Source organism: Galeopterus variegatus, unplaced genomic scaffold, assembly GCF_000696425.1.
Source record: "Galeopterus variegatus unplaced genomic scaffold, G_variegatus-3.0.2 Scaffold97, whole genome shotgun sequence".
NCBI lineage: Eukaryota > Metazoa > Chordata > Mammalia > Dermoptera > Cynocephalidae > Galeopterus > Galeopterus variegatus.
The window spans coordinates 1057404-1078989 of NW_007726208.1; the positions used below are offsets into that span (position 1 = coordinate 1057404).

Sequence of the window (21586 nt, forward strand, 5' to 3'; positions counted from 1 at the left end):
CCCTTCCCCCCCCCCCCCCCCCCCCAATACCCTTAACCCTATGCAATCACTAATTTGCTTTCTGTCTCTATGGATTTGCCTATTCTGGACATTTCCTATAAATGCAATCATATAACATGAGGTGTTTTGTGATTGTCTGATTTCACCGAATATAATGTTTTCAAGGTTCTTCCATGTTGTAGCATGTATGAGTACTTCATTCATTTTTATTGCCAAATAATTCTTCTCTGAAATAATAAACAACAATTTATCCATTCATTGGTTGACAGACATTGGATGATCTCCACTTTTCGTTATTATGAATAATGCTATTATGAACATTTACATACAAGTTTTAAAGTTGACATATGTTTTTATTTCTCTTGGGCATATACTTCAGAATGAAGTTGCTGGGTTATACGGTAATTATATATTTAACCTTTTGAAAAATTTCCAGACCCTTTTCCGTAGTGCTGTACCATTTTACATTTCCACCAGCAGTATAAGAAGGTTCCAATTTCTGCACATCTTTGCAAACACTTGCTACTGTCTGTCTTTTTCATTATAGTCATCCTAGTGGGTGTGATGTGGTACCTTATTTTGGTCTTTACTTGAATTTTCCTGATGACTAATAATATTGAGCATCTTTTTGTGCTTACTGACCATTTTTATATCTACTTTGGTGAAAAGCCTATTCAAATACTTAGCTCATTTTAAAATTGGATTGTTGTTAAGAGTTTGATACAAGTCCCTTATCAGATACATGATTTGTAAATATTTTCTCCCAATTTATGAGCTATCATTTCATTTTCTATTTTCTTGATAGTGTCTTTGAAGCTCAAAAGTTTTTAATTTTGATGAAGTCCAGTTTATTTATTTTTTCTTTTGTTGCTTGTGTTTTGGATGTCACATCTAAGAAAACTTTGCCTAATCCAAGGTTATGAAGATTTCTTCCAAGAGCTTTATAGTTTCTCCCAAGAGCTTTATAGTTTTAGCTTCTAACTTAGGTATATAAACCATTTTGAGTTAACTTTTGTATATGGTGTGAGGTAGATATCCAACTTCATTCTTTTGCATGTGGATATCCAGTCGTCCCAGAACTATTTTTTTTTTGTCCTTTTTGAGACCGGCCGCACCGCGCTCAGCCAGTGAGCGCTGTGAACGCACCGGTCATCCCTATATAGGATCCGAACCCATGGCGGGAGCGCTGCTGCGCTCCCAGCACCGCACTCTCCCAAGTGCGCCACAGGCTCGGCCCCCAGAACTATTTTTGAAAAGACTATTTCCCCCCGACCCCTTGAATTGTTTTGAAATCCTGTCAAAATCAACAGACCATAAAAGTGAGGGTTTATTTTTGGACTCTCAATTCTATTCCACAAATCTTTATGTCTATGCCAGTAGCTTTTTCATAAGTTTTGAAATTACCCTTTTATTTTAAAATCTAGCATTTTAATTATTTTAATGAAGAGGGCCTTTCAGTGTACCTTAAATCTAAATTAATCAGTATTTATTTATTTCTTTACAGAAGAATGGCATTAGTGAAAATTCCAAATAATTTAACTTTGTTTTCTTTTCATTTCCGACTATTTCCAACATAAAACGACAATATAACAGCTATGTAATGTCCATCCAGCTAAGAAAATAGCATGATGCAATTAAAATTAAGCCCTCTATGTACACTCTCCCAATCACATTTCTGTATGTTCTCTCAAAGATAATTAACAGCTTGAATTTATATTTATCATTCCCATGTAGGTCTTTATACTTTTACTTACTATTATTTCCAACCACATCGTCCCTTGTCACCCTCTACTGTAAAGGATATAATTCTAAATACTTGACATCCAGCCTCTCTTGACAATATGAAAGGCTAAAAACACAATCTTGGCTGATGAGATAGAGTTACAAATCTTTGGGTTGGATGACCTTTCCCAAATGAAAAGGTAAAGACTTGCCATAGGCAACATTTCTTGCCCTTCATATTTTTCTCTTCCAATTTTTATAACTTGAAACATAGACATAAGGTTTATGTAACCATCTCGTCACCATAAGGTGATGAGAATGAAGAAGGTGGCTTCTATGAGTGCTCATGGCCGAGATGAAAGGAATAAATAGCCTGTGTACCTGATAGCGTTGTTAGACCACTATACTAGGTCAGGACTATCCACCAGACCCCTTGTTGCATAAAACAAACACAAGGGTTCTTTAAAAAGTTCGTGGAAAAATAGAATTAAAAGATAATACTAATCCTTCCATAAACTTAAAAAAAAACTTTTTAAAAATTTATTATTAGCATGTTCATCCTTCCATAAACCTTTTGAAGACCTCTCAGACTGACTTCAGAAAATCTCAGATGCCATGGATGGTAAGACGAACCATTATTCTACACATCAAAAAAATGCTGACCATTTTATGCAATAATCTTATACTTTCTCTTAATGTCAATTGTAAATGATGATCTAATTTTACAGGTAAGAAAAAATGAAAAATGTGTGTTTCTTAGAGTCAATGAAATATTTAAACAACCCTTCTCTGTTTAAATCACTGTTAGTTGGGGTTTCAAGTACTTGCAGTGGGAGTTTCCTAATTGATACAATTCTATAATAAATGGACAAATTTAGATTAAGTTAATGTATCTGAAAGCTGAGAAGGAGGAAAATCAGGCTTTGCTAAGAAAGCTGCATTTTGCTCTAGGTCAGCAACACAAGATGGCTAAGAGTTCAGTAATCTGTTGGTTTGTTCTGTCAGACCTGGACCTATTTATTGAAAGGTTTATTCCTTGCCCTTTTTTTGCTCTAATATGTAATGCACCTCTCCAGACTGTATTCCAGCTGAGTTCAGCAAATGAGACACATTCCTGGCAAGTGGAAAAAGATGGGGGTGGGGGTGGGGAATGGGGATTGCATTCTTTCTGCGCCCTCTCTGTCATTAGTGGCATCTCTATTAGAAGCTGAAACTCCTCACTGGATATGGCTTCTATAAGACAAGCCAGTCCTTGCTGCAGCATCTGCTTAGTGATCCTCGCTCCTTGTCATTTTGTCCTTGCATCCTAGGAGATGTGGTGACTTCCCGCACTTGCTCATTTCTCGATGGTCCTCACCATCCTGTTTGGCTTCTCAGCTTGTCCATCACCTGTGTAACCAATTCCTTGCATTAAGTCTCTCTGACACTTGGAATATTTGAAGTGGTTTTTGTTCCCCTATTAGAAATCAGTTAATGCTTTTTGAAAAGTTAAATTCTTGGTCCTAAGCTAAAGTTATTGCTCTCTAGATCAGAGAGATGGGAGTTGTAGCAGGAGGTATGACTGGGACCTGAGAGAAGTCTGATTCCCTGGGCCCCTCCCAAACACCTAATATAACATACTGCCTCAGGAAGGGGACAGTTATTCTCATTGTAAAATGCAGCTGGAATGCACCCTAGGGAAAGAGGAGAGTTTCTAATGACTCTCCTCTACAACCATTAATTTTAATGCTCAGAGGCAGAATAGTCTTTACTCTTATTGTTCAGAAGGATGAGATCTATAAGTCAGTGTCTCTTCCAAATAAAACTCATTAGTACTGTTATCTTGTTCTCTCTCCACAATTGTATGTTTATTGGATACATTGGGGGGTGAATAAACATCTTTTGGGCTTAAGTTGCTGGCCCATCTTAACCTGGCAGAAGAGGGTTTACCTCACCTAGATGTGCTGGACTAAAAGGTGGATACAGTAAATAGATGAGATTTGGATTGACTTCCTATGAGGAGGAGGAGGTGAGTGTGTTTGGATTACAGTGAGAATTTGAAATTGAAGATATGAGAAAAACAGTGTTATGGAAATAGGCAGCCAGAAAAGGGTAGTAAACATTCCTGGTTTTATTTTACACCTATTTCTTTTATTTCCTTCTTTTCTTACAATAACAACCTGATTTTCCTTGGGAAACCACCTCTTTTCCACCCTCAGTCCATATGGTTTGGGTAATATTAACACTACCTCTGTCTGCAGGGACAGGCACTTAACTCAGCCTGGCCAGTCAGACCTCTACACTTCCCTGGCCGAAGTGATTGTTCAGGGATGGCGCATGCCCTAATGGAAGTTGTGAGATTCAAATTTAGGTCTTTTGAAAGAGAAACATTCACTTTTGTTTATGCTGGATGTGCAGTTTTGAGGATGTAAGTCTGGAGCTGCTAGCAACCACTTTGCCACCATGAAGGCAGGACATGACTGAGAATGGAACCAAGACACAGGGACACAAAGGTGAGAAACATGAAAGAACTAATTCTTGATGACATCGTTGAGCAGCTGGATTCTGCTGTGCCTAACCCCAGAACTTTCTCCTGTAAGTTTTGGTTATGATAACCAGCAAATTTCTTTCCCTAAGCTTATGTGAAGCATATTTTCTTTCCTTCTTTCTCCCTTCCCTTTTCCCTCCTTTTGCTGAGAGAACCCTGAAAGATGCTTCTATATATTTATGCAGTCTTTTTTATATATCATTCTTTCTCCCTTTTTTCCTCCTTCCCTTTTGTTGAAAGAATCCTAAGTATTATAAAAAGCATCTGTATATTCATACACATCTTGGAGCTAAAGATGAGTTAAATTTGGTAAAAGAGAAGTTCAAACAAAAGCTCTCTGTCAATATTACTGCATTCAGGTCAGGGACAACAGTTTTTGGTTTTAAAAATCTAAGGCCAATATGTTTTGTTAATTCCCATGGTACGGAGTTTTATTTACATTATTGCTGTCAATGAAGCTGATGCTAGGGCAATACCTGTACTTTGTCAACTACAGGAAGTTAGGAAGAATATTTCAAAGATGTTACACTACCATTTATAACTCATGACAGTTTATTAATATATAACTAATGGCATATACTATTCCAAATATTGGTTTTATCCTCCCTAGCAGACAAATTTTTTTTTAGTGAAATTCTATGATCCCACAGGAAAATGAACATTTAATATTACATCCCACATACTGATCTTCAGGGCTTGATTTGTAGTCAGCAGGCATCTACATTTGCACTGTCCATTTGCCTACAGTCTAGTTCTGGCCTACCGATGATGAGCTCTTGCTTTCATGTGATTTGATTTTAAAGGAAATATCTGCTTTTTAATAAAGTTGACTGACAACCTGAAAATTTTCAAAAGGTTGAGTGACCAGTGATTTCTTTATTTTGAAAAGGATGCTATTGAGGCTTTTTGCTTAATTTCCCACTTAGTTTTGGAAAAAAATAAATCACAAAGTTCTAGAATTAGAAATAAATATAGAGCTACTTCAGCCCTAAATCCTCTTTTTGGGGGGTAAGGAGACATAGTTACAGAAATATGAAATGGAAATTATGGATAAAATGATTAAAAATTTGCCTTTGGCAACCACAGAGTAAGAACAGGCTGAGCTCTTCTCTCTTTGTGCTCACTTTTACTGTCCCATTTCGTCTCTCATGGCTGCATACTGGGATTCACAGGTAATTTTGGAATTACAGATTTCTTTCTCTTAATTTGTGTGTATGTACATATATTATTTTTTACTGATATTAGTTTTATTTGTTTACTATCTAACCTTCCAGGCTCTTTGGGACAGGGACTATATAAATTGTCAATTTTATTATTGTTCCATTAATAATGCTAATGAAAAAGATAACATCACATAATTTTTTTGGCAGAAGGGAAAGGGACAATGGAACTCTAGCAACAAATTTGGACAGTGGGACAGAAGAATTTGTAGTAGTTCCTCTTGCCTCCTACAAAGGCCCATCTTTCTCTTAACCTCCTGGACTCTCAAGAAGGGGTGTGTAAATATGACCAGCCAGGTTATGTTTACTTAGCCCTGTGTTCACTCAGCCTGGTCTGGCCAAATGCCACACAGCAGGCCAGCCAAATGCCTGCAGTGCATGAGAATCAGGATGTATTTCCCCAGTATTTAGTAAGTGCTATGCATATAGAGTTTTAATACAAACTTTCTAAGTGAACTAAAGAACACTGAAACAAGTCAATTTTACTAGTATTAGAAGCTTCCTAGAAAATAAATTTGACTTTAAGTTCCCATTACTATTAATAGCTCTCAGAACTTTCTGTGATAGAGCAATAATATCATTGGTGACTGAAAATGTGATTTCATACAAGAGAACCACTTCTGAGTTTTTTAAAACTATTTTTTTTTAACACATGGAATTATACACAATACAAAATGCTTGTTTTACAAGTTGAAATCTTTACAGTTATGGATGCAGTTACAGTAATGAGGGTAATATTAGTGCATTCACTTAGAGCAGAGTTATTTATCTTCATTGGGCTTTACATAAAGCTAAGAATGAGTTATTTGCTTAAATTGTTTTCTAGTCTTTTACTTAAAAAAAAGAAAAATTACTTCTATCTCCTGTATATGTCAGGATGATAAACAATGCCAACAATTAAGTAGTCTGTTATTTCTATAAATAGAAGATTGTCTTACAATAGCTCTTAAGTTGTAAATCCTAAGGTTTTGGCTAAATATGTCTATCAAATTGTCATTATCTCAGCTTTCAGGAAAATTACGTCATCTTTGGTAATAGGCTGCCAACAAACAGAAACTATAGACTACACCATTTTTTCCAAAGAATCCTGTATTTTAATGAATAGCTGAATAAATAGACATTAATTATGAAATTCACATTAATATAGAAGAAAATCCAAACATTCTGATTGCTTTATCTCTTAAATTTGATAACTACTACAAAACATACTATTTATGTTAGGGTAAAAATAAGCTGAATCACAGGAGTGTAACTAGGAAGTGCTGGCAGATATATACAGTAACATGGAGGAGTCATAAAATAAAAGTGTTTATATGTACATCATTTTTTTTCTTTCTTTTTGCATGGAGAAACACTGTTTTATAAAATGGAAAAACACACAGTAGACGACATGCAACAAGGACCAATACAATGTGCACAGCAGAATAGTCAATAATCAAATAAGACAACTATGGGTTTTAAAAAATAATGTGGGAACAGGAAAAAAAGGAAAAGATTGAAACCTGGAATGCTTTCTTATTGAGGTTTCAGTATATAAATTTGTCTAACAAGCCTCTTGATAGTTTTTAAAAGTTCCCACTTGACCACCTATGGTTTAAGTGGAGAGCTAAAAATAAACCATCATATTATACAAAACTTTGTATATTAGCATACAAAAGGTAACAATTTACTTTTTGTATAAAATATAACCTTTTGATAGTATATTTATTTCACATATGTATAAATATAACCCAAAGAATATGTTTTAAGTATTTCTACCAAAATATTCTTTACAAAAGTTTACAAAACAAGTAATTTATTTATATTTACAAGCTAGCACAGAAAAGATTTTGGGCCAGTGATGTTGGTACAATGTAAAAAAGGAGAGTGCTTCTAGACATTTTAAAGATTGGGAGAAAGCTTTACAGAACACACTATCAAAATGTGTTCTTTTTTGAACAGATATTTAAAGACTTGGTTATTAAATGACTTAAGTTAAATTAAATTTGATATTTGAACATGTAAGTGTATACCTGAAAGGGTTGAAGATATCCTTGTTCCTCTGTAATTAGAAAAATGATAGTGGTATTTTGCATCCATTCCAAATCAGCACACGTCTTCCCCATTTCACAGCTGATCTGTATGTGAGCACTAAGGTTGAATTACTCAACAAAAACTCTTTCTTTGATGTAGTGCTCAGCCCTGAGGAAGAAAACCTGGATATGAAGGGTCCATCTAGCATGTGGCAATGATTCATCACATCAGAGACAGAAGAATGAATAGATCGCTACTAATGGATTACATTCTATTTAGCTGTTCACTCAAATCCAAATAATATGCCCAATAAGGGACAGATTGTTTTCCCTCTCAATCATGCTTTCCTTCAAACCCTGTGAAATAGATTTGTACCTAGTTATACTTGCCACCCTTGAGTCTTATCTCCAACAAAAACATGATACCTTCTAATCTCAGTTTTGATCTCCAAATTGCCTTTTCTTACAAACCAGACTCTGGTCATAAAAATAAGTAGGGAGGACAAGGCTCAATTTCACTCAACTTTGGAACAAAACAGTGGGCATAAGCACAATAAGCAACACCCCAGATTTTTTGTGGCTAAATAAATCTCATAGCAATGTCTAATGGGTTTTTTTTTTAAGTGAAATCTGATGCAGACAGGTGTGCACCAATATTTCAGTATGATTAAGTCTAGTCTTGGTTGTATCTAAAACTTGGTTGGGAATGGATTCAGAAATTGGTTGTGAAAGCCAAAACCAGGTTACACAGCTCTACAGTCTTGTTTCATCACTAGAGGCAGCATTCCACTGAAGTACAGGATATGTGAGAAAACTGCAAAAGTAATGGGTGAATCTAGGGAAGAAATTCTATAATCTACTGGATGTTTTCTAGGTTCTCTGGCTTTCCTTTACTTAGGACACTGTTCAGTTACTCCAAACAAACCAATAACATTTCAATCTATCCTGCAAGCTTTATGAAAATTAAACGAAAAGACAGAGTGGAAAGATTAAACCACACAGATTATTAGAGCAAATTAAGGAATTTTTTGCTTGTTGCTTGGAACTAGTACCACCTTATGACATGGGGTTTAAACAAGCTACAAGTTCTATTACTTTAATTTCAGGGGGAAAAAGGAGCTTGGAAAGCCTATTTTACACAGTTAATTACACATCAACATCACAGTTCTGTTTGGATAGATTGGATACTGTGTCCTGGAGTTCAGACAGGGAAAAGTGATCCCAATGTTTTACTTTCAGGTTTGAGATTTAAAACAAGATTTTAGACCAAAATGTTCACCACTACAGTTTCTTTCTGCTTTCCATTTTTAAGCCATGGTATCTTCATGCAGCTCATTTGAAAGTCAACAGTTTGGTCTTTTCAGAGTCCTTGTAAAATACTGCCTCTTAGTGCTTGAAGTTTGAAAATTGTCTCCCCTTTCTCCTTCAGGAGTTATTCCCCAAGATTTCATCAAGATTGATGTCTTTCATCCAGTCATCATTACCAGGCTCTGTCTTCAATAAAGAATCAATGAAATCAGCATCACTGTTTAGGGCAGGGCCCATGTTATCAGTCTGTTGGCTGAGGAAGTCAAAAGCTAAGTCACTGACATGGTCAGTTCCTTGAAAAGCCCTGGAACTTTGATTGGGTGAAGGAAAATTGCTGGGTGTCAGGGAAGGCGGCTGGCTTATGCCTGTCCTTGACTGATTCAACCCTGTTCCTGACTGATTCAAATTAGGCAAAATTTGTGTGCTTAGCTGATTGGGTCTGAGATTCAGACCCCTGAGAGGACCCATGGTTTGCCCATTTAATGTTTGGCTCATTTGGTTCATGGGTCTCATCTGCACTGCTGGTGTTAACTGGTTAGGAGGAGCCACTGCCCTCTGGGGAAATTGCTGGCTACCTACTGCCTGTTGCAATGACTGATTTGGGGCATAGGCTGCAGGTGTACCTGTAGGGAAGCGAACTCCTGTGGACTTCAGGGCTTCCTGCTGTTTGGTTGCTGCTTCTTGAGAGGCCCAGTTTGGTGCTGTTGTGTTGGATGTGATCATTACATTTGATGTTCTCTGTGCTGGTATGCTTGCCATACTATGGGTTATATTTGGTCTCAATTGTTGTGAATTGCCAACCGCTCCCGCTCCAAAAGTGGCAACATTGTTATTATTACTTGGCCCTAAGGTAGGTGGCCGTGGCATCAGAGCATTGTTTTGATTTGCTATCAAATGGTTTGCGTTTCTCTGCTGGGTCAATTGATTCATTCCTGAAGTGACACTGTATGTGCCAGGTTGATTACAAGGCAGATTTCCATACATCCCTAGGTTCTGAACTGCTGTGGATAATGATGGCATTCTTGTCCCATGAGAAGTAGACATTAGACTGGAATTTGAAGTTAAAATGGTGTGTGTTGAAACTGGGTTTGCCAAAGCCTGATTAGAGTTTAAACTCACTGTTGATGAACCACCTAAGAAAAAGAAGAAAATTCTATTAGTTCGTAATAGTAGGTTATCTCTTCTTGTACAAATGCTTTTCAATAACTTATCAACTATGAAACTGCTCTTGGGTTTAAGAACACTTAAGAGAAATACTCATTAAACATTTTATATAAAAGGAATAAGACAGCTTTTACGGGGGAGTTTCACCCTAGGTCACTCCTTTGTGAAAAGGTCAAGAGTTTACACATTAGAAAAAGAAGACTAAAATAGAATGATTCTATTTTCTAGGTTTTATTTTATTCCTCTTCTGAGATCACTGAGAGGAGATGATAGTCAATCTTCCATTTTGAATTGGCTTTACTGTGTTCTAAGTCCAAAGACTACAACTTTGATTAGCCAGCTGTCATGAAATCCGTGTTACTGTTTACTCCAGGGTCCAAATAAGAAAGTGTGGATGAATCCTATACATGGCTACTACATTAATATTCCTAACCTATGGCCTTGAAAATCATGTCCCATTTTTTTATCTGCATCAAATTCATTCAAGAAGCTGACATGCAAGGCTCCCCAGTGTCCAAAAGGTAAATTACCATCTCTTTAAACATCTGGAATTCAACATAATCCATGCTCTGGTGATTATTTCCATACAGAAATCCTTCTGCTCCCAGAGGTGTAGTTACTATGGCATTGTTATCCAACACACCATGAGCCGCCTTCACTCATGCCATTTCACTCTCATATGATGCCCCTCTTAGCTCGCTGGACCCTGTCTTTTCTTCAAGGCTCAGGCCAAGGCCCAAACTCCTCCATTAACCTTTCCCTTATTATTCCAGCCTCCTCTCTCCAGCAGCATTTGCCCTTTGAATCTTTCATTTAGCACTTAGCCTTTGTATTGGGCAATCCATAGAGCCTGGAAGTGCCTGCCAGTTAAACAGATGCCTGTCAATAACTGGTTGGATGTGGATCCAGTGCCTGAGACACAGGCTGCTGAATAGGAAGCCTCCACACATAGACAGCGATTAAGCAACACACTGAAATCTTCCTGACTTGGGGGGTTAAAGTCATCATGAAAAACATCTTGAGAGGCAAAAACGGAGTGCCAGAAAGAGAGAAAAAAAAGTGCTTATTAGATGATAAGTTCCATGAGGGAAGGAATTTTTACCTGTTCTGTTCACTTCATATTCCCTGAGTCTAGTAGATGGCACAAAGTAGAAATTCAATTGATATTTTTTGAATCAATGAATGAATGAGAGCTTGAAGCAAAGAGAAAACTTGGAGAATGATTTTCTTATGAAGTATGCTCCTGAAGAGAGGCAGGGAGGCTCAGAGAATCAGAGATACTGAGAAACAGAGAGCTACACACACATATGAATATCATAATGTCAGTGGATGAGCACAGCATGTCTGCAGTTGTATCTTAGAATGTCCCCTGCTGCTTGAGGATATCTAGCCTGGTATACAACCCGAAAGACTAAAGGCAAGATGAACACGCTAGCCTTTCTGTTTACTTAAAATATGTCCCCAACTAGTCCACATACCCCTTGAAGGCAGGAACAGTCTCTTGTATCTCCTTGTACCTCTTGTGTTAGCAGAGGGCCCTGCACTGTGTAGTGGGCAGTAAGTGTTTGATGAAGAGGGATCAGAGCCAGGTAGGAGATACCTGAACAACAACTGAGAGTACACACAATGCTAATGAGGTTAAGCAACATGATCTTTGTATCTGAAAGTTTCATGGTAAGGGAATTTACACTATGAAATTGCTGTGGAAAAAAATTTGAAGGTTTAGAAAACATCCCCTGTAAGGTGCCCTGTATTTTAACAACATGCCCTGAGAAGGTTTGTGAGGACAGCAGTATTTTTAAAAAACCAGAATAGAGAGAATTTCCATGAGGATCACAAAATAATAATAACAGTTAACATTTAGAAGCTCCTACTATGTGATAAAAACTGTTCTAGATACTTTTCATATTTCATTTCTAATATCAACTTCTGGGAAAAGTGATTATTATTGCAATAAGATTAAAATAAAAAATGATAAAGGAGTCTGTGCTGTGTTTTGTCACTATTTCATTCTCAGAAGACATGGGAAGTACAATGCTCTACAGCAGTGATTCTTACCCATTGGGGGGTCAGCAGTTGTATGCTAAGGACCCCACCCTTAAAAAATGCCCATATGCACTGTGGAAAACCTCCCAGTCTTCATTAGAAAAACAGCCTTGATTTTGTAGCAATGCACTTAGCTGAAAAGCCACATTTTCCAAACTTCCTTGCTGCTGGAAGGGCGGGGTGGGGTTGGGGCACATATGAATAAATTCTGGCTAAAGGCAGAAGTTGGTAGGTGGGAGTCCAAGACAACTGCTTTGAAAAGGGAATCTGACTCATTGAGAGGCCATTTCACCTTTTCCTTTCTTCCCTCTTCCTACCTGGAATATGGATAGGAAGGCTGGTGATAAGGTGGCCACAAGGCAGCCCTTAGAATGGAAGCCACACACTAAAGAAGATGGAGCAGCAAGACAAAAGAAGCCTGGATTCCTGATAATACTGTGGAGTCACCAAAAAAGCCCTAGACTACTATCCATGCAATTCTTTTATATGAGTGGGAAAAGAAAAACCTAAACATCCATCTTGAATTTTGTATAATATTTCGAAGGGCTCCTAGCTTTCCCAAAGCCTACTCATGGGATATGGTATAAGAAGCCATGTTCCAAATAAACCCCATCTTGTCAGTCAACTTCCTTGAGGACAATCAAATACAGAATCCTGTTTTTTCTCTGAGGCAAAGTAATCTTACCAAGTAGAGTACATATATCCCATTCCTTATTTTAGTGGAGAGAAACAATCTGGTACATTTGAAGGAGTTTAAATAAATTAGGACAATATATTTAAAACTACAATAAATAGGACCAGAAAATATTAATAAATAGTAGTGTTCACAGACTCTCATTCTTTAGTGAATTTTCTTCATGGTTTCCTGGACAGATGAAAGTAACAGGTAAAGCAGAACTTGGGAAGCCCAAGAGGATAAGCTTAACTTACATGGGAAAGTGCAGAGAATTTGAGGCAGAGGAGACTTGAATAGATGCTGAATAGGAGAAGGCAGGAGCAGAGGCTGGGTTTGGGAGAGGTTCTTTTTGAGTTCAGAGAGTGGGAGGAGAGAGATTTGGGAGTAGTGCTTACCGCCTATTTTATATTGAAAGAGCTATTAAGAAGTGTTTTGTGATTAAAATGGGATCCACCATTGTTGTTTTTGAGAAATTTCATAAAGAATTGCTTTCTCAATTATTTGTCGGTGGCAGGACTATTCGTCTTTGAAGGGGAAACCTTAGGGAGATGGGCTCAAAAGATGAGACAAAAAGACTAGGCTTTAGCAAGTTACACATGTGACTAAGAGGGAGAAATGTCTGCTTACCTGATACTACCTGGGTCAAGATATGATGTTGGTTAGGAGAATGGTTGAACCCAGCAGTTAGAAAACATTTAGGTTTTTTGAATTCTCAGAAGTAATCCAGAGAGCAGTGAAATATGGGAATACAGGGCAGGAATAAGCAAGAAGAACCAATGAAAGGGCTGAAAAATATTTAAGTATGGTCTTGATCTAAAAGCTAAATGAGAGTTAGTGAAAGATTCTAAGAAAGATGTTACAATCAAATAAGAGATGAGGAAAGAAATATTGAAAATTGAACTTTCCTTTTTTTCAGTGATGATTTTTATTAATTTTTAAGAACACTTACCAGAATACTGAGCAGCAGGCTGCATACTGCCCACATTTCTTCTTTGGTCTTTATAATCTGGAGGTGGCCTTGTCAAATGTCGGTTTATCTGATCTTGTGAAGCAATTTTCTCCTTGAAAGCATAGATGAAAACATATTAATTGTACTGTTACTTTTTCACTTGTAAAAATTTATGTGCTGTTATGAACAATTTTGCAGTCATGGGTTGCAAATCATGATTTGATTTCAGAGATAATTTTTTTCAATTTCAATAAACTTCCTGCATGGAAATATAATTTCTACTTCTCCATAACATTTAACATGTGTTTTGGGTCTAGTAACTATTCTCATTTCTTTGATTTTGCAATTAGATTTTAATGAGAACTAAATTTCTGTGATTTTTGAGATGGTATTTCCAGTTTACGTTGTAACACACCTGATATACTTTGGTACCTATATGTATATAATTCTGGTCCCAGGAAATAAGGAAAGCATAGCTAGACAAAATATAGAACACCTGGGTATTCTGTATTTTTATTTGCTAAATCTGGCAAGCCTAGATAGGAGAAGATAACAGGAGATAACCTATCAGGTACTGGTATAGGAACTATATGCCTATAGGAACTATATGCCTATTACAGATTGAGCATCCCAGGTGTGAAAACCCAAAATCCAAAATGTTTCAACATCTGAGCATTTTGGATTATGCAAATATTCCAAAATCTGAAAAAATCTGAAATCTGAACCAATTCTGGTCCCAAACATTTAGGATAAGAGATACTCAACCTGTACCTCTTTTTTATCGCCTCATGATTATTTCCACTTAAGAGATGAGGAAATGGAAGCTTAGTTAGGCTAAGTAACTTACCTACCATCACACAGTGGTAGAACACAGACAAAATCCTGAGTCAAAAACGCAGGCTGTTTCCTGTCATACAATACAAGAGCCTCTTGCTACTCTGTTTCTTAGTGCTCAATTCTAAAAGCATAGAAATTTCCCAAGCTCCTCCCTTTCCTTCCTTTTGGAATCAGCCAACTTTTGTTATATGCGAGTTTGGGAGCTAGGAGAGGAAACAGGGACATTCTTTTAATATTGTCAGTGCCCTCAGCCAAAGCCCACCAGGAACACACCTGTTGGGTTTATTACTTGTTGCGGCAAGAGAGAGTGCACATCATGGGAAACCATGGGGTGTCTTAGTAGGAGAGTGTTAGAGAGAACCTATCATAGGATTTGGGCTTTGATTGAGTGATTTAGGGAGTGTCTAAGGAAGTGGAGATTTGTTCTAGATTGGAAGCTGTCAGAAAGTGAGGTCAAGTCTATGATTGAGTAAAGAACTAGCTATCACTCATTTAGCCAAAGAGGAGGATATTTGGTATTTTTGGTGTTGCACAGTGACCATGTTTGTGCCTGTTTTTAGACAAAATTATAAAGTGTCTTGTTTTGTCTCATTTTATCATGGTTTCACAGTAACCCTGTCTGAGGTTGATATTCTCTAAGATTATGTCCAACAGAGAACTAAATGGCTTGGCCGTGAGTGTCATATTAGTTCTGGACATCAGGGCTGCTTGTTTTTTCTTTCTCAGTATGGATCAGGAAGTTTTTAGAATTGCTTCACTGCAACTTTGTATGCATCCCAAAGTAACCTTTGTTTCAAAGATAAAAATAATTGGCATAGGTAGAGAGAAGACACAATAATTAGAGAAAAAAAATCAATAAACAGAAAAAAGAAACTTTGTAATAGATAGATTAGTAAATTAGTTGGAAGTCAAATGTGTACTGCCTAAATTAGAACTCATTTAAGCCATGTGTTTCTCAGTTTCCCATCAAATTCCAAACCTTTTAAATAGAATAAGTTTACTATAAAGGGAAGAAAGTTCTTAGAACAACAACAAACTAAATTCAGATTATCGTTTCTAAAAAAAAAAAAAAAAAAAAAACAACTTGAAAGACTTAAAGTCTTTTGGACATCAAGTAATTCATATAAAACACAATTTTGATGAGCTAAGTGTAAATGAATCAGAAACATATGGATTACATTTCTTTAAAACATGGGTTTACAAACTAAGGGAAAAAGTGGTTGGTGAAACTCTTTCTGGTTTTTCCCAAACCCTAAATGTTTAAGAAACAACTTGAGATGTTCCATGAACCCAAATGTGGTGATGTTCAACCATCCCTGTGTAAGCTGACAGTTTTGACTTTTATGCCAAGCATAAGACATTCTGAAATCTTCTCTTTTCCCAACGCATCTGTCATTCTTTGTTATCTAATTAGGTGTTTCTGCTGTTTATATTGAAAAAGACAGGATGTATGTGTATGTATGTATGTGTTTTTTGTGTGATAACCAGGCCCTTGATTCCCCATTACAGACTAGATTTCATCCCTGAATTAATTTTCAAGTATCTTTAGTCTAATCATTGACTTTCTATCCCCCAAAGGCTAAAATTGGGTTGTTCAAAGGGTTAATATGTATAACTCTGGAAAGTTGAGTTATTTAAACTACTTGTTCACAAATGAGTTAGATTTAATGGTCTTGCATATGGACAGAACATAGAATTGCCATGTTGTCACTTGGCGCTGAAGAGTAGCAAAGACCAGACTGCAATACTGAATGGAAACAGCTACATTTTGCAAGGGAATGACATTGCCATTCTATGCAAGTGTAAATGTATAGGCTGTCCCTGAGATTACTTCTGTATATCATTAATTTATCAACTAATGTCTAATGGTTACCAACTAATGTCTAATGATAATGCAATGACTTGGTCCTGAAAACCTAAAGTAGAAATCATCTGCTATAGTACACACCTCTCCTGCTTCAGTTTTCCCATCTGTAAAAATGTGAGATGTGGATATTAAAGAACCTCCCTCAAACTCCTATTGTATAGATGATGATGCCTGGCACACAGTAGGTGTACAGTAAGTGTTGGTAACTATGATGTCCATTGTAATAAGTACTACTCATTTCTCTTCTTTGCACTTCACTGGTGGGAGAATAATAAAGAGGAAGGATAACAAACTTTCAAGAGAAAATGTCTCAATTTAGGCGCCTATCTGGCCTTGCCAACTGACTGCAAACGACTACAAAGCATATGCTAATGTAAAGTGGTATCAAAGGCTGTTTCTTCCTGGATATGCTAAAAAGCACAGGCACCCTCAATGGTGTCCAAACAAAGAGAAATGTGAATGGTTTATAAAAATCACAGAAACAGCAGCCTCATTTGCATTCATCTCTCACAGCTTATGCCACTTCCCTTTGCACCTGTCCCAGTGGTGACTCAACTGGGGCTCAGTGGGAGTTAGGCCAGTGCCAGGCCAGGACCCTCATGGAATGTGTACACTACCACTTCCTTGCCTTTTAGTCAGAGCGGAAAATCCAGAAATTCAACCTCTGCATGTTAAAATTTATTGAATTAATAATATCAATGGGAGTAATCAAAGTGTACCTAGTAAGTCAATCTTAGATGGTTTGTATTTTCTGCTGCCTGTTTTTCCTAAGCTATTTAGTTTATAAGGAATAAAAAAAAAAAAAAAAAGGATGGGAGAAGGAACAGGTGGGAGGACTGAATTTTTAAAACTATGATTTGTAGAAGAAACCAGTTGTGTCACTTTGTGATCCAGTCAGTGACTCCCCTTTACCTTAACATTTTAGGGCAGGATTCAAGGTTATCTGTAAATTTATTTCTTGCTATTCTTATTTAAGGTCAAATAAATTTATTTCTCACTATTTCTCCTCACATGCTCTGGACCATAAACTTATCCCATTTGTCATTTCTTAAAAAACATATATGATCGTTATATTATTATTTATACTGTTCATTATGCATTGAATATTTCATAATATAATCTCAAATGAACAAATACACAGCCAGGCTGCACCTTTTGGTTCCTCCACCTAGAACGGTGGACTCTACCTACTCTATCTATTGAAATCCTACAGTCCTTCAAAGTTAAAGTCAAATGTTACCTTTTTTGGGAGACTATCCTCAATCTTTTCAGGCTGGACTTAATATTTCTCTCCATTATATTTTTTCTTGCTATGTTTTAAACTTTTACTACAGTGCAAATCTGAATCTAGTACTTCTGTGTCTTAGGTCCTTAAAATCCTCTCCATTGCTTTTCATACAATATATACTCTGATCTATCAAGCTCGATCCTCCACCCTCTCATTTCTGGCCTCCTTGCCAATGACCTACTTTCCTATCTTTGTGCACACTCTATGCCTTGCAAATGTGACAATGTCATATCTTTTATTGTCTCTAGGTCTTTGAATATTCTGGTTCTTCTGGCTGGAATAAACCCCTACTCTTCCCTCATCTCCCACTTCACCTTCAGATCTTTGGTAGATATAACTTCGTCTCTGAAACCATTTCTAATAGTTCCCACAGCAGAGCATTTAAACACATACACTACTATTACCTATTCATTTGACATCTCCAGTGGGCAGTAGGCTTCTTTAGGGCAAAAAGAGGGCCTGTCTTGTTTATAGCTGCATCCCCATTGTAAATTGATATTTATTGCATAATTATAGTACTTACCACACACCTGCATTTCTGACTTTTACTAAAAAGCTCCTTGAGTATAAAATGATTTGATTTTGCTTTTCACTTTTCTGTGTACCTAAGCTCTGTTAACCTGGAGATGACTAACTTTTCCCCTTTCTTATTTGGCCAAATAGCTTGAATGGAAAGAATAAAACTATTGGAGATGAGACCATGGTCTTAGGAAGCAGCAAGGATTTGGATCAGTTGTTGAGTGTATGAGTATGTCTGAGAATACAGAAAAGATAAGTCCACAAATATTGAGGAAAGGTTAATGCTTGGGTAATGTGTGGGAAACATGGCATTGCCTTTCTTAAAAGGCCACTTAAATATGGTGAAATTTATGGTCAATTTTTTAAAAAACACATCCTCCATTCTGAGATGATTTATTGTGGAAGTCAAGTCTTAGTTTTGATACCCCATGTTGGCTTTTAAAACTGCTTTTAAAGCTTTTTATCTCTAAATTAGTTTGGATTTGAGTTGATTTAAGTTCTATTCACTATTTCTGACCCTTGAGGCTGGGGAACAACACTGGCTTCTTTTTCCTGAATCACATGCCCATGTTGGTCATTCTAGACATTCCTGGGCTGGGCAGGGCTAGTTAGCCAAGGTGCCATGCATTCCAAGTATCCAGCAGCTGGTAAATCAAGTTTTTTTTTTTTTTTTCCCGCAGCACTTTAAATGTATGGAATTAGACACTCTTATAGCCAGGACAATCTTGTTGCTGTCACATAAGTAGGCACAGAGAAAAGGGCAGTAAAAGCAGAAATGAAAACAAATGAACTCCCTCTGTTGGGCCAACAGGTACATGCAGTAGAAATTAGAATGTTTTACCGCGTCAACCAGCATCTGCTGCTGGAGAAGAAGTTGCTGTTTCTGCTCCATAATCTGCCTCTGTAGAGTCTGTTTCTTTCCCATCAATTGCTGATTCAACAGTGATTGCTGGGAGTTCATGTAACCACTTCCAGTGTTTGGATTTGAGCAGGGGTTGGGACTTGGACTGGGGCCTGTGTTCTGGCCTACCACAGAGTGTTGATCCTAAAGAAGAGAAAGGGGGGTGGGAGGATTGGTAAGCTACTGTGAATTATAAGAAGAAAAATGTAGCACAAAGATCATAAGCTTAGATTCCAAACATTTTTCATCTTGCTAAAGATCAAACATGGTTAATGGGTTGGAGATCAGAGAATTGCCTTTTAAATGTAGAAGAAATAATTGTATATCGCAGCAACCAAAGCAGCTGAGTTAATGACATTAGGGCCCTGGAAAAGCTCCCATATGACTCTAATGTTGGGACCTCCACATTCCAGAAGGTGTTTATGAAACCTCAAAGAAAACTACCATAAAAACATATGGCAAACCTCTCAATTTCTCAGGAACAAACACATCATAGAGTAACAATACCTTCCTTTTCCCTAAGGATAGTATATTACTGATCCTGCCATGAAAATTATGTTTCAATTTAAGTGTTTAAAAGTCGAATAATCATTTTAGACAGAAGGCATTTTGCCTTGCCCAGTTTTCTGTGATATAAAGGCAGGAAGGCCTCTGAGTTTCTGTTTTACAAATACTCTGAAACTGGAAGGGTCTTCACTTCTCAGGGACTTGTTAATTTTGTTCCATGGTCAATAATTCAGGAATATCAGAGCATTAACCAGTAAAAGAACACCAAGCCCACTGACAATGACAAAGTATTGTTTAAAAACTTACATTGTATATTAAATAACATTGGGTATTGATTAATTGCCATTCTAATTTGAGGCCCCTACCAATCTTTAGGCATTGACAGATCAGCACCCCACAGAGCAGAAAGCTAAACCCAGTCAAGTATTTTCATTAATTTCCAATGATATATTTAGGATTGAGCTGTACACTAGTAGGATTACAAGAAGACTAGAAAACATGGTCCTCACCTTAGAGAATTTATCACCTAAGTAAGGGAGAGAATGCTTACATGTATAAACACAAGAAAATATAGAATCAGAGTTTAGATTATGTGATATAAGCACTAAGCCAAAGATCCTCACACTTCGATGACAGTCATCTGGGAAGCAGGTTATAATGCAGATGCCGTGGCCTTGCCACAGAGATTTTGAGGTTATAGATCAGGGTACCTGCTCAGGTGATTTTGATGCTTGTTGATCCAGGCAATGCACTTTGAGAAACACTGAATACATGAAAGCAATAAAATCCAACTGTCATTCTCCAATTGGACTGAGTGAGGTTACAAGACATAAAAAGAGCAACTCCCATGGCGTCTAACGAGTAGTAGTAGCAGGTACACCATTTGTGGAAATTCTCTTCCCTGTTATCCCTTTCCATTTCTTTAGTTGTCTGCAGAGCTGCCCAAAGCCTGGGGATGTGGGAAGCTTGGTCTTGCTTTAGTAATTCCTGGGGCTATAGAGCTCACTAGCCTCAAAAGGTCACCTCAAAAAGAAGGTAAATGTTTAGGTAATGGATGTGCTATCTATCCTAAATGAATCATTGTACAATAGATGCATGTATTAAAAAACACCCTGTTACCCACAAATATGTACAATTAAAAAATAAAAAATAAAGAAATTTTTAAAAAGCAAACAACAAAGTAAGCAAAGGAATTAAAACTAATCCTAAGGATAACCATCCACTGAGGCTTATTACAGGATAGTCACTGTGCTCTGAGCTTTACATGATTTATATCATTTACTCTGCCCACTGAGCAAGAACTTGTATTATTATCCTAATTTTGCAGATGAGAAACCTGAGCTCAGAGAGATCTCATAGCTGTAAGTAGCAGAGGAGGATTAGAAGCCAGGTCTGACTCCAGAACCCTAGTTCTCAATGTCTATATTCTACTGCCTTTCAGCTGAGACGGGAAGCATTGTGAAGAAAGATTTTTGCACTTTAAACCTGTGCCAACACATTTGTTCTTGCAGCACTCCCCTCAGGGCTGAGCATCCTCAAGTCAGGTGGGTGGAAGGGAGTGTGTTGGGGAGAAGGACAGGGGAGTGGGGCCAGGGCAGGGAGAGCCTCCTCACCAGTTAGTTAGAAATAATAAGAGCCATCTCTAAGGTACATCCTCTGAGCAGCTTAACTCTTACAGGGACCCTATGAAGTCAGTATTGTTATTGTTCTCATTTTACAGATAAGGAAATTGAGGCTTATAGATGTGAATTAACTTCTGCCAAATCACACAACTAATAAGGGCCAGAACTGGGTTCTGATAAATTTATACTCCTATGACCAGTCATTTCTTTCAACTTTAAATCCATCATGGCTCTTGGAAAAGATTTCACCCCATGTGTCCTACAAGCCACTAGGAAGCCACTAGGAAGGTGAACTTGGAAACAAGCATTTGAGAGTCATTAAGAGAATGGTGGGAGATGAAGATCTGTGAGTTGGGCATCCTGGAGGTCAAATAGAGTAGGAAATAACTGGAAGATTGAAGGTTGAGGCTTTGGGTCCACC

At 37.3% G+C, this 21586-nt stretch overlaps 1 protein-coding gene across 1 annotated transcript; it reads right to left on the reverse strand.

The window, feature by feature from the left end:
• Positions 1-6540: 6540 nt before the first annotated feature.
• LOC103599249 (mastermind-like protein 2) lies at positions 6541-19176 on the reverse strand. Its single transcript, XM_008583366.1, has 3 exons — positions 18977-19176; positions 13625-13736; positions 6541-9922 (listed from the first exon to the last, which is right to left on the reverse strand). The coding sequence occupies exons 1-3, from the start codon at positions 19094-19096 to the stop codon at positions 8907-8909; spliced, it is 1248 nt and encodes a 415-aa protein (XP_008581588.1). The 5' UTR covers positions 19097-19176; the 3' UTR covers positions 6541-8906.
• Positions 19177-21586: the final 2410 nt, after the last annotated feature.

Bases quoted from the DNA above. Each gene is read 5' to 3' on its own strand.
- LOC103599249 (XM_008583366.1), bottom strand. From the start codon at position 19,096: ATGAACTCCCAGCAATCACTGTTGAATCAGCAATTGATGGGAAAGAAA. The intron at 13,737-18,976 runs GTAAAACATTCT...TATGCTTTCAAG, and splicing joins AGCAGATGCTGGTTGACGCG to GAGAAAATTGCTTCACAAGA. The intron at 9,923-13,624 runs GTAAGTGTTCTT...TCTTTTTCTTAG, and splicing joins GCCTGCTGCTCAGTATTCTG to GTGGTTCATCAACAGTGAGT.